Below are 12,254 nucleotides of genomic sequence, written 5' to 3'. Positions count from 1 at the left end.
CGCCGCAGAAAAAGCCTTAGCCGATTCCGAAAGGAAGTGTTTTCCAGCGAAGCGATCATAAGCACTGTCTTTTTTTCACTCTCAAGGTTAATAGAATGAGCCTTCATGGTCCCGACCACTTGTGCGCGTCCGAACCACCAAGCCGCTGTTCGATCTCGCTTTCCAGCGCCGTGTCTTTCTTATTGTTATATATCGTATTTCTGATTCATGCAAAAACGCAATTGCGATTTTCTTTATTTCGCGTCTTCTCATAAGCTCCCCAGCCGTCGCGTTCTGCTCCTCTTATTTCTCTCCGTCCGGTTCCCAAAATACCCAGATTAAGATCTACACGAGAGACCCGACAACGGATATATCCTTCGATGCCCGCGAAAAAGGTCCAGACGCCGCGGGGAGGATCACCTTATCCCCCGAAATCGTTCTACATGTTTATCCTTTTAGTGTATTTCCAGCGTGTTCCGTGGACAAGGTAGAGAGGGAGAGAAAGAGAGGAACGTCGAGCCATAACCGCGGACCTAACACGAGTGACGCTTCCCCGCCCCCTTCTTACCCTACGCCCCCACCTTGATCATCTTCCTCGTCTGTGTTTTCACCGCAGCGGATCAGGGTTAAAAGAATACAACCGACGCGTTACGTTCACGGATCTCAAATCGAGTCGAAAGTGTCTGGACCAGACCGTGTATCGATTTAATTTCGAAGAGTCGTTTGAATGTCGCCGCGGCGAAAAGCAACATAAAGATTCCAGTTTCCGGATCCCGCATAATTCTCTTTGAATGCGAATCGTTCGTATCGCACTTGTTTATTGATCATCAGAGTGAACCCCGTGTATTGTATAATCGACGGGAATCCGCTGGCTTGCGCGCGCGCCACAGAACACTCATCAGCGTAATTAATGATACGCCGGGAGCCCGTTTCAGCGACAGCCGGCAGAATAAATAAGCGATAATATTATGTAGATGCGGCCCGATCAATCCTGACGTCGCGCGATAAGGACATGAAAATAACGGAGGTGGAGGGGAAAAAAACTATGATTCCGTCGGCGCTGTTCCTGCACACCGATTCGCGAAGCATGTCGACGACGGGATGCGTTTCGTTCTCGAGAGCCGTGGATCAACGATCGCGTTTGGAAAGAATTATTTTTGTTACATGCTCGAGGAGGAAACCGTCGGGAGAAGAATAGAGGACTCCGCTTCCTCCTCCTCCTCTTGTGTCTCTAGCGTTCACCAAAGCGATTTCGCGTCGTTCGAGGTCTAATCCGCTCGACGATAATATTTCCTTCGTCGGGAGTCGGGTGTATCGACTACAATGCAGAATTTCTTTCATAGAACTGGATTTATCGAAGCGCTAATCTTCCAAGCGCAATTGTGATACGTACTTCGGGCGTCGTTAAATTTGTCGTATAGGCAAGTTGTTAAGGCTCTCCAGCTGGGGGTTTATTGAGCTTCGACTTTGGGAGGATTCGAACTTGTATCGAAGAAACGGCAAAAGAATGCTTTCGTTTTCTTACGGTTCTTTTTAGCACTTTAACCAACGAAAATCTATACGTCTACCGTTACAAAGCGAAAACAATTAACAGCCAAAAACCGACTATTTCCTTTCCGAACAACGACTATTACTTCTTGATTTTTTGGAAACAAATTTCTGTACGAGACACCAAAAAGATGAAGTGACCAGGTTAACGATTATTCGTTTTTTTGTTTATTTTTTTATATTTTTAATATGTTGTCCTTTTGTTCGAGAGAACTAATTCAGATCGGAACAAGGTTAATAAACTTTTCAATTCTCGATGAACAAACAATTAATTTGTTCCTCAATAGTCAAGTAAGCACCGGAAATGAAGAATTTTTATTAACAGAAAAATCTGGATTAACGTTCGCGAAATTGATGATCGAATATCCCCCGATTGGCCGTAAGAAACGATGGCTGTTTCGCAACGCCGGCGATTTTCCCAGAATCTCAAGGTCCATCGATCGAAAGAACCAATCACATCGAGGAATGGATTCCGTGAACGCCGAGCGTAGTACATATCACATCACTTGGCAGACGGACGTGTATCAAAAGACCACGTACATATAACAATCGAGCGTGACGAACAGCAACGAAGTCGTTTCCTTTCGTTAACGTCGCGATGGAAAAAGCAAAACGCGTCGTTTCGAAGGGGAGGAGGAGGGGCGGAGGCTAGAACCGCGTGTAGCGCTTCAAATTGATCGCGAAACTGCAGATGACACGGGCGTTTAATGATCGTCGCGTGTATCCCCGAGCCCGGGAACTCGTGGATCCGACGAAACGCTTGAACGGCCCCGGCGGCGAACTATTCGTCCACGTCGGATGATATCCGCAGCTCGAATTTGTTTTGCTAAGCACTAACTGAATCTAACGCGACTCGCATTAATTCACGCTGCCTTAACTTGCATCCGCGAGCGAATCTACGGACGATCTTTTTGCTTCTCCGGCGAGAGTTTTCTTTTTTCAGGAAATTGTTGGTAAATTTTTATGGTTACAAGTACAGTGGGTGATCAAATTACTTTGAACATTTCGAAATTGTCATTCGTTTGAATTAAATCTAGAATCTATGATAAAACTCTTTATTACGTTTGAAGTTAGTGGAGCTCTAACGTTTCGATGTATAGGCTTGTTCGAATGATTAACGAATGTTTTCCGTGACCAAATAAACCGCGATTATCTAGGTAACCAGATAAACCCATACCCGTTTGTCTTTGGATGGGTTTCGAAACGAATTTCTGTAGAATAGGCTGGCCTGTCTCACAAAATGCTAATATGAAACAATTGTACACGGCTTTATTTAGTGTGGGATTTGGACGAGCATCGTGAATCCAGATTAAAGTGTAATATAAACGAAAATACATTTAACTAAGAATATATAATAATACGAAATGCCTAAGACTATATATACAACTATTCTACTATATTACTACGATAACGTTCATTTCCACACTATTATTCACACTACAATCCACTCTACGACAAATCCACACTGCTTCTTTGAATCTTACTCCTTTGTCACTCGGATCTACATATGTATACTGTGCTTAGTCTTTATCAGTTTCTGCAAATTGGAACGTTCCCTGAAGTTTCCAAAATCATAGGTCATAATGGGGATCTATCCAGACACTGTTGTCGGAGGATTGAACAAAAATCTAATCAAACAAAAATTCTATAGTTTCCATAGTTCTGTGCTCGATGACTAACCCGAGAGAAGAGTCCACAACGAAAGAATTGGGCAACAATCGAACCGGTAGTTTTTTTCCTTTATGGTAAAACCTGCCCGTCGTTCAAAGTCCATTCTCGTCAGCCTCTTTCATCACGCGATCAATTTCAAGAAATTTATCTGGGTAAATCTGATTCTTGGCGGGTTCCGCCATTCACTGTGTGTCGAAATGACTCACCGCCCCCACAATCTGTCGTCGATCGCGCACAAAAACTCTTTTTAGGGGAAACTCGGTGAGAACCGTAAATTTTCCGGTGTCGCAACCGAGATCGCGAGTACCAACAGTTGCCCAGTTGTGCTAGTCGTCGTTGTGTGGTATCGTATCTTTCTTCCGAGCAGGTTCAACAACACTTGTCACGGTGGAACGCACCGGCTGCGATCGAGCAACAAAAGCGAGAGAAGACCGGTGCCCGGTTCAACAGGGCGATACGCATTCCCTCCTCTTGGACCGAGAAATAAAAAAAGAGTGGTTGGGGAGGGGGGGGGGCGAGCGGAGTAGCCGTGGTACGCAAGAAAGCGTGCTCTTGATATTAATAAACGGAGGAACGAAGATAATCCGTCGATGCGTCATAGCCCCCTCGACGCAAAATACAAAAACCTCAGAGGTTTGAAACAGGAGGCACGAACGAGCGGATTACGCGGTATTTGTATGTATATGTATACGTCCCGTGTAGCGTTGACCGGCGCGACGATCGGGATAAACGAAAGAATGGAATAAAGAGCCGAGGTAATTAATCCGATAAAACGGAATACTTTGTGCGTAACGTTGCATAATGCGAATTCCATAATCATGAGATGCGTGGCGCGCGCGCGAAACGAACGAGCGAGCGAATCTGCCGGAGGACCGTTGTTTTCCTCGTAATATGCAACTCTGTATATACCGTTGATAGCCGTGATTACGACAGACGCGTGTCGTCGGTGATTCCGTAACGAGCCTCGATGATTCCGTGTCCTCGTTTCTTGTATCACTTATTTCGTCCAATTTGGAATTCAGCATTATGGCCTTTAAACTGATGATTTCTCATTGTTGAAAAGATTTTCCTCGTAGGATATGGACCGATCGGAATTTGTTGGATAGAGGATTCGTGGAGTTGGGATCGATTGTTTACTTTACACACGCGATTCAGAGATTTACCGATCGAATCGGTGGACGGTCAACAATTGGTGACAAATGTAATCGTTGATAGAGGAGGATATAGAGGTGTATAGTAGTCTCTCTCTCTCTGTTCCCGGAGACCTAGAGTAATGGTTCGACCATTTGCCGACGCTTGAACCAGAGGTTCATCGTTTTGTTAGATGACTACTCTATCGATTCAATTACCCCGGACTGTCGAGTGATTTCTTCTTCATCGGGTCACTGTTTCAAGTGGCGCAGTCCGAAAACAGAAAAGTGTCGCTGGGGAACGATTACTTAATCGTGAGACTAAATCTTCCGTTGGATCACTGTTATCGCCAGCGGATCTACCTTTGTCACCTGGAGAGCGTGAAGAAGCGACGCGAGAAGTGAACGAATAGAGGCTAGGAGTCATAGAATTCATCCTATTCTCGAAAGCTCCAAATAGAAAAGGATTCAAGGTTTATATTTGTGACATTGATCCTTCTGTGGCTTACTTCACAAGCAACTTTGCAAGTTAGAATGTTGGGCTGCATATCTTTTAGCTAAATATGCACGTCAGAGGTGGAACTATTCTCTATTTTCAATTAGTTCATGTATGTATAATAACGAATCGCCATAACCCGTGGAATCAATAAGAACAATAACAAAACAAAACTATAACCGTCGATAGACTTTTTTCTTCGCAATTCTAATGTCCGAACACGGTCGCCGCCTACGATCGCACGCGCGCGAAAGGCCGAGACGACGAAGAGGGAGCGCGAGAATGTGGCGAGAGAGAGAGGTAAACCGCGAACGTTTTTTGCACCGCCTCTCGCAGAACGGTCGGCCAGAGAGATTCGACATCGCAGATACAGTGGAACACTTCATAAATCATTCGCGCGGACGTGGTATCCCCGCGTGCATCCGACCTGCATAACAGCCGTTGAACTTGCGCGAAGCTCGAACCGGACGTGTCTGACCATGCGTGACCAGGAACGTGGTCGATTGAACGTGGTATAGGTAGAAAATGTACACGCCTCGGCCGCTGTGCGCGGACCCGATCCGATACAATGTTTCACTCGCATCGAAAGATGCTCGATCGTCGAGGAATCGGGAGAGACGCGAGATTAGCCGTGTGTGCCGATCGCGACAGATCCAAAAGGAGGAGAAAGAAATTTATCGTTGTCTTCTGATCGGAACAACGTCAACAAGGTCAAACGATACAATACGAATAAACATAAAACGAACCTTCCGCGTATCCGTGGGCACGCGCCTCTTTCGTTTCCAACCCATGGATCTCCATTATAAATTGGATCGACGTAAGCGTGCGCGGGGCTTTACGAGCGTATTAAATCGCGTACCATATAATCGTTACTTGTAATGTTCGCGCTTGTCCGATGATATAACCGCGTTTCCGTTACTGATCCGATGCGCCGCGCTGGTGGGGTCGTTAGCGAAACGGGAAAAATGATTAACAATTTATGTAAACTTGGTGGATATTAGGCTTGTTTCCGCGAGTGATCACGCCGAAGAAACGAACCGTTGTCAGAATTTCTTGTTGTACTCGACAATGTCAGGCGGCGAATTCATTACTAGTATTTTCATAAGCAATTAGAAAATCTACTCACGTACACACACGGTGGTTTGCACGAGAATCCTAGAACTCCTTATCCCAGCGTTGTTGGTAACGAATTGAGTCCACTTGAACCGACCAATCTCGATCTCTCCCTTTCTTTTTTTCTGTCTTTCTTTCTTGCTTCTTCTCCCGTTACTGAAACAAAGGCAACGCGGGGACGCTTGTTACTTTTGCACGAGCACGCATCGATAAAGGTTCGTTCGACTTGTCTGATTCCAGATACTGGCGCGCCGTACGTATTATACAAGGACAACATGGAGAGACCCCAGGGGCAATGGGGCCCGGGGCCGGGATCTCTCCAGGACGGCGGACTGTATCCGCAACAACAACAACAACAGCAACAGCAGGGCTCCTCCTCGTCCGGCAGTCCACAGCAGGCCTGTGGTCCCCCTGTCGAGGGAGAAAGTGGCGGTCCCCCGCCTTCGTTGGCCTCACCAGTGCCCTCGCCATACCCCTCGGCACCCCCTGAGCCTCAAGCCTTAAGCCCGCCCGACGACGATATACAATCGAATCCTGCCACCTCACAGCAACAACAACAACAACAGCAGCAACAACAACAGCAACAGCAGCAACAACAACAACAACAAACGCAACAACAGGTTCAACAACAACAAACGCAACAGCAGGTACAACAACAACAACAGCAGCAACAACAAGTCCAACAGCAGCAACAACAACAACAACAACAAACACAACAGCAAGATCATTCGCCGCAACAGCAACTAACGCCACACGAGGTGGACCGTAGCGATTGCTTTCCAGGCGCTGGTGAGCTACAACAGTATCCCCAGCATTATTTCAAAGAGGCCAGGCCGCATCCATCGCCGTCCGTGCCACCTCATATGCTCACGCCCGGTGGTTTCTCAGCGTTGCACTATCTCAAGCAGCCGGGCGTGATGCTCACGTCCCTCGGCCAAGGTGACGGCGGGCCGATTCTGGACGCGCACCAATACGCCAGCCCTGGGGCACCGAACATGACGACCGGATTGCCGGACATCGTACAGCAGAGCGGCAAGTCCGGCAAAGGGGCGAACAGCGATCTACGTTTGTTCAAGTGTCTGACATGCGGGAAAGATTTCAAACAGAAATCAACGTTGTCGGTTCAGGCAGCAATCGCACCTAACCCAGCATCTACGTATACACGCGAACGAGAAGCCGTACGCGTGCGTGTACTGCGAGCGTACGTTCCGGCAGCGTGCGATCCTCAACCAGCATCTGCGCATCCACTCGGGTGAGAAGCCATACCAATGTCCGGAGTGCGGAAAACACTTCCGTCAGAAGGCGATCCTGAATCAGCACGTCCGCACACACCAAGGCGAGCATTTCTCTCTGCCTCCCAGACTCCCAGAGGGCGTCCACCACAACCACACATTTGACCCCCCACCCCCCATTTATTCACTGGTTTTTTCTTATTGTGTTTGCCATTATCACCGTCACCGCCACCATCACCATCGTCTCATCTCTTCATCGTCATCATTAGATCATATATATATATAGAGAGAGAGAAAGAGAGTTTCAGATACTGTTCGATGTCCATTACCTTTGCCACCGCTATCGTCTGTCTCTCTTTCTCTCTCTCTCTCCCTCTCTATCTCTCATTCTCTCTCTTGATCATCATTCTCCATTCATTCACAGGCAAACATTCATTTCGTACTAACAATCGTCCTCTCTGTTTCGTTTCGTTTTTTCGATCCATTTTTTCGTTCTCCACTTGTCCCTTGCTCGATCCAAGGACACGGACACACCGGTCAATCTTCGTTCCGTTCATTCACCAGATGAAAGAGAATAATAAATTCACACGAAAATTGATCGAGCATCGGCCTCGTTGCCACCAGAGAGCCAACCGAAAGAATCACAGAACGGTTGAGCTGGACGCGCGAATGTGCTGGTGAGCTGTGAGATAGAGGAGCCTCCCATCCTACAATTCCTCTTGAGATGTCCTCCGCGTACTGACCCTCTTCCAACTCTTCATCTCTACGTTGCAATACAGATTCACCGATATTAATTACGTGATCTCTGTTCTGGCATCGGCTACTAATCGACATCACCTAACTCCTCCGTAGTGTTACTTCCCTATTAAAAGCATCCCTTCGTGAAGGTGGAGGAGGTGGATCACGGATATATGATCTGTCCGCGTCCGTAAACTGTTCAACAATTCGCGATCGGTCTCTCTCTCTCTCGCGTTTCTTGCTTCAGTAACATTGGAATGTAGCAGACGAACAGGACTGTTGCGTTCTTCGAAAACGGAACATCTAACTTTTTCCAATCTACGGTAAATCATTCATGAGCATTCCAAGACTTCTCAGCATTGAGTGTTCAAACGTCATACCCACCACTGGGCGCTTGTTTGGTTCCACAGGAGACCCTGCCCTCTAGTGGTGGTGATGACGTCCGAACATCCAGTGCCGAGAGGAACCTTCGAACACTGATCGATGATTTACTGTATATTCCAATGTTCTTCCGGTATATTCTCTTTACTGATCCGGGGTTTCACCACACGCGGGTACCGTAGTCCAGGCGAACTAACAAAAAATAAAAATAATACTTCCTCCAACGACCGTGTGTACCGTCGTGTCGTATCAGCCGAAGGAATGAACCGTGTGTTCTCTGTTTCTGTTGCAGACGTGAGCCCGCATCTGATCTTCAAGAACGGCATGACGCCGACACTCTGGCCCCAAGACGTGCCGTTCCCGCCTGAGGAGGGAAAGGAGGAGGTGGCCTCGACGTTCGGGGACACGGACACACAATCGGGTGCGTTCAGTCCGGCGCCGGACGTGAATTCCATCCAATATCCGGCGTACTTCAAGGATCCGAAGGGCGGTAATCACGCGGTTTTCGGGGCAAGCGGCCCAGGCAGCTTCGGCGCACTCCAATACATCAAGCAACAGGGCGGTATCAAGGGTTGTTTACCGGACGTGATACAGCACGGTCGTTCCGCGGGTATGCCGCTCTACGTGCGTTGCCCGATCTGCCAGAAAGAGTTCAAGCAAAAGTCGACGCTGTTGCAGCACGGTTGTATACACATCGAGTCACGACCGTATCCGTGCCCGGAGTGCGGCAAAAGGTTCAGGCAACAGTCCCATCTGACCCAACACTTGCGTATCCACACGAACGAAAAACCGTACGGTTGCGTGTACTGCGGCCGGAACTTTCGTCAGCGTACGATCCTGAACCAGCACGTACGTATCCATACCGGTGAGAAGCCGTACAAGTGCCAGCAGTGCGGCAAAGATTTCCGTCAAAAAGCGATACTGGACCAGCACACGCGTACCCATCAGGGCGATCGACCGTTCTGTTGTCCGATGCCGAACTGCAGGCGGCGTTTTGCCACCGAACCAGAAGTGAAGAAGCACATCGACAACCATATGAATCCGCATGCGGCGAAGATGCGCCGGAATTCGAGCAGCGACACCAAACCGCCCGGTACACCGGCTGGTCTGGGCCCTGTTCCAGTACCGAGGGGTCTCACGCCTACGGTGGTCAAACCGGAGCTGTATTTCCCGCAGTGTTACGCGCCAGCGTTCAATCATCAACCACCCGTGTCCACGGCCCAGTTCCCGGGTCAGGCGAACGGAGGCGGCGGCGTTGTGTCCGTCGCCGGGGAATTCAAACCGCCGACCGGTGTGTCGGTCGTAAGCGAATTCAAACCGCCGACCGGTCTGCCGCCGCAGTGACTAACCGTCCATCCTGCCGCCTACTAGCAAGCAGGAATACCGCTGAGATTTCAGCGATGCTTCGGTCACGCGTTACAGACCGACGTAACCACCGCCGCCGCTGCCGCAGCAGCCGCCGCTGTCGCGACGTCGGCGTCGAGTATCGCTGTCGCCGCGGCCGCCGCCTCACATCATCGATGCAGCAACAGCCAGCAACCGATCCAGCAGCAACACTACCCGTGACATTCATTATCGTGCATTTACTAGGATCTTTCTTTTCGTTTCGCGTGTTGTCGCCGCTGAATTTCCTCCTCGTTCGTACGCCACGCGGCCCCTCGTTGCGATTGGGGGTCGCCAGCTAGTCCCGAGCTCGACGGTGAATCGGCGCGAAACGAGATTCAGCGTTTCTTACCCAAGAAACGGGCGGTGTCCTTTTCGTCGGGAAGACGAAGAACCCGACGGTGTGCAATAATAATCGTGAAAGGATGGTCACGTACGGTTACCGCCCCTCCCTCGATATATACAGAGTAAATCATCGATGAGTGGTCGAACGCTCCTGGACACTGAGTGTTTAGAAGTCATACTCACCAGTGGTCCAGTCAAGCGCTCAGTGGTAGGGACGACGCCTGAACACTCAGTGCCGAGAAGCCTTCGAACACTCATCGATGATTTACTATGTGTATATACCCTGCTCGGTTATCCTGGTTCGTCACCGGTGTCCGACACGCTTGTCGAGAAGTGTCGCGCGTCTCTAGAGCTGGATCGCGTCCCGCTGTATACACAGCCTTTTACGTAATTAATACGTGTATACCTACGTATGACTATTCTTTTTTGATCGTCTGGTCAGCTCGACTTTTTTTATTGTAGCCAAGATAGTATGGTCCATGAATACAATTGATAGATCGTTCGAGATCTTCAGCAATCGAGAATCGTAACCAAGTGTGAGAGTTTTACTTTCGTCTAGTTACAGTAACCCACAAATTCGTTCACGGACGCGGCTGTTATATTTATTTGACATAATTACGAACCAAACTAGGAATCTTGTTTCAAAATTACGTAAAATTTATCTCGAAGTATAAAAACTATGATATTACATCAGTAGAAGTTTCATAAAAATTTTTGCAATTGTATATTCGAAATATGATCGAATGCATGAGTCACTGTAACATCCTTTGCGTCTTTCACCGTTTGAAAAACTGTGGTTCTGCAGATTGCTGCGAGATGTATACGAGAGAGATTAGAACGAGAAAGGAAGAGCCACGCGATATTTTGTGAGGTAATCTCTCGAACGGTCGATTGATTTTTAGGTGTCTAGACGATAATAGAAATGCGATAGATCACGCGATCCAGCGTCACTACGTGACGGTTCTTCTGTGAGTGGTTAAGGAAGACCAGGAATCAGACCGGTGTAGTCTTCGAGCAACAAGCAACGTCGTAGTTCGTGATTCACCGTCGAGCTCCCCGAACACAGGTCTGGCACCAAACACAGGTGTGGTGACGTGTGTATCCAATCAACGAAGAATCTCGTATATTTCTCCATCCCCTACCCACCCCATGTCCCCTCGCCCACCCACCCATACGTATTTTTTTATATAATAATGAATCGACGACGTATGCGTACTATCTCGCGTTTTGCTTACGTGGAACAAGCACGAATAGCTCGAGAGAATGAGAGAAAGAGTGAGAGTGGGGGAGGGGAGTTTCGATGGTTTTCTCCGGGCAGGCAGGCCGTCCGAGGTGTCGTTTCACACAGCTCATATTTCGGAAAACGTTTGTGTGTCTGTGTTCCACACGTTGTGAGAAGCGTTCGATCTCGACCAGACAACAGCAACAACATCAACCAAACCAACAAACGATTGTGATACGATATTTAACTTGCCTACGTTTTAAAAAGAAAACGAAAGAAAAGAAAATGGGAAACCGGGGAAGAAGATGAACAGAAAAGAGGCAGAGGATACGATCGGAGAAAAGTGATATATATGTACTTGTTCGCCTCGAGAATGGGAAGAGGCGAATACACGACCACGAGAAGAATGCCTGTAAATATATGTAAAGCCGTTCACTTCGTCGGGACGGAACAACAAACAAACATACAAAAAACTGAAACGCCGCGAAAAAGAGCGGCCAAAAAGGGGGAGAGAGAAAGAGTGGAATATACGTGAATGCGTGTACGCGTGAAAGAAAGAAAGAGAGAGAGAGAGAGAGAGAGAGAGAGAGAGAGAGAGAATGCTCAAGCTGAGAGAATGGAAAAGGGAGGAACAGAGGATACACGAGTGGGTAGGATTGCTGGAGGATATACATACGAGAAAGAAGCAAAAAAAAAGAAGACGACAGAAAAGAAGAAGAGGAAGACGATGCAGAGGAGATGGACGAAGACGAGCAAAGAAAAAAACGAGATACGGTAGGGGTAGGTGAGTTGGGGGAAGAAGGATGGGGGATGAAGAAATGAAAAAAGAAAGAGAGAAGGAGGGAAGAAGAAAGATTAGGTAGGATTTACGAGGACGACGCGGCATCTCCCCCAGCCGCGGTGTGCTGAGCCATAGCTTTTCGGTACGTACGAGTTTGACGATGAGGGTGGGGAGAGGGGAGGGATAGTAGCGCGATGAGGAGGAGGAGGTATGACTCTTGTATACTATAGTAATA

The 12,254-nt window shown here is 48.2% G+C and overlaps 1 protein-coding gene across 1 annotated transcript in view; it reads left to right on the top strand.

The window, feature by feature from the left end:
- The window catches only part of LOC107185664 (zinc finger protein 768-like), a 28,316-nt gene extending 18,584 nt beyond the window's left edge, over positions 1-9,732 (top strand). The window contains 3 exon segments of the mRNA XM_015573400.1: positions 6,178-7,076; positions 7,078-7,273; positions 8,581-9,732. Coding sequence (XP_015428886.1) covers positions 6,178-7,076; positions 7,078-7,273; positions 8,581-9,632 — 2,147 coding nt within the window. The 3' untranslated portion in view covers positions 9,633-9,732.
- Positions 9,733-12,254: the final 2,522 nt, after the last annotated feature.

Source organism: Dufourea novaeangliae, unplaced genomic scaffold, assembly GCF_001272555.1.
Source record: "Dufourea novaeangliae isolate 0120121106 unplaced genomic scaffold, ASM127255v1 scaffold67, whole genome shotgun sequence".
In the NCBI taxonomy this organism is placed as follows: Eukaryota; Metazoa; Arthropoda; class Insecta; order Hymenoptera; family Halictidae; genus Dufourea; species Dufourea novaeangliae.
The sequence above is the reverse complement of the archived record's forward strand: the minus strand, read 5'-3'. Positions and strand labels throughout refer to the sequence as shown.